Here is a 1210-nt window from a genome sequence, read left to right on the forward strand (position 1 = left end):
CTCCAACCCCCCTATAAAACCCCTCTCCCCACAGAGCGCTCTCTCTTCCTCCTGCCGCTGCTTAGGCGAGTGTGGTGGACGGGGAGCCGAGCTACCTCGAATAAAGGCTCTTTTGCTTTTGCATTGGACTTGGCCCTCTGATGGTCTTTTGGGGATCCTGAAATCTGGGCTTAACACACACTGCTGAAAAGGAAGGTTTCAGTTTCAAATTGCTTTCAGTTTCAAATTGCACGCCAAGGCTAGGAGAGAAAAGCCATGGCCGGTGAGTTTTGGGGGTTTTTTTGTTCTGTTTTGTTTGTTTGTTTTTACTTTCTAAAAGGGGAAAATTTTTGAAAGTGGCTGGCTTGTGGGGAAGCCATAATTAGGTTTTGTGAATGTTTAGGTGAACAGAACTGAGGAAGAGGGAAGAAAGAGGAAAGAGGAGAAAGGGAAGTAGAGAAGAGGCCCCTAAGACTCTCAGCTTTCAGAAAGGCAGGGTGAGGGCCAGAAAGGAACTGGGCTTTACTGGTATTACCCTGTTATTTTGCAATCTTAACTGAATTATCTGCCAAAGGGTGCAGGGTCCCCATGAGATGGGTACCAGCAGCTGCTGTCCCCCAGGGAAATAGGCTATCACTCTTTCCTTCTTTTATTATGCGGAGTTGAATAAACAGGAGGCACTTAGAGTAAATCTGGGACTTCAGGCTCTCAGTGAGCACACTGGGTAGCACTTAGGGGAGAGTGAAGGCTGTGGGTAGCTCAGGATGACTGAACTGCATGGGGAGGGACATTTTATGGATTAAATGTAAAGGAGGCTGTTCCCTGTTGCTGACTTGAGAGGAAAATGAGGCTGTTTAGTGACTTGAGGAATCCTTGTGCTTCAAACAGACAAAGTCCTGAAGGAGATAATTTCAATCCTATCACTGACCGAGGACATAAAAAATGAGTTGTTGGATGACCTATTGGAGAAAAGAGTGCTTTACCAGGAGGTGATGGAGAAAGTAATAAATGAAAATGCCACAGTTATGGATAAGGCCCGAGCTTTGATTGACCCAGTCATTTGGATATGGGCCCAGAAAAGCAAAGAATATGTGGATCACATCTGGGAAATCTCCTCCCACCTTGTCGAGAAGTTGGTGCTGCCCTCAGGTAATGTCTACAACTCAGACTAAAGTCCAATCAGGCCCTGTGCCATTGCACCCACATAGGATTTCTTCATTGGTCATGTTAG

The 1210-nt window shown here is 46.1% G+C and overlaps 1 protein-coding gene across 1 annotated transcript; it reads left to right on the forward strand.

Annotated features, from left to right (window-relative positions):
• Positions 1–59: 59 nt before the first annotated feature.
• LOC102259927 (caspase-1-like) lies at positions 60–1173 on the forward strand. The gene is made up of 2 exons (XM_005853085.1): positions 60–262; positions 868–1173. Exons 1-2 carry the CDS (start codon positions 256–258, stop codon positions 1149–1151), a joined length of 291 nt encoding a protein of 96 aa, XP_005853147.1. The 5' UTR covers positions 60–255; the 3' UTR covers positions 1152–1173.
• Positions 1174–1210: the final 37 nt, after the last annotated feature.

This window comes from Myotis brandtii, unplaced genomic scaffold (genome assembly GCF_000412655.1).
Source record: "Myotis brandtii unplaced genomic scaffold, ASM41265v1 Scaffold38985, whole genome shotgun sequence".
Taxonomy (NCBI): Eukaryota; Metazoa; Chordata; class Mammalia; order Chiroptera; family Vespertilionidae; genus Myotis; species Myotis brandtii.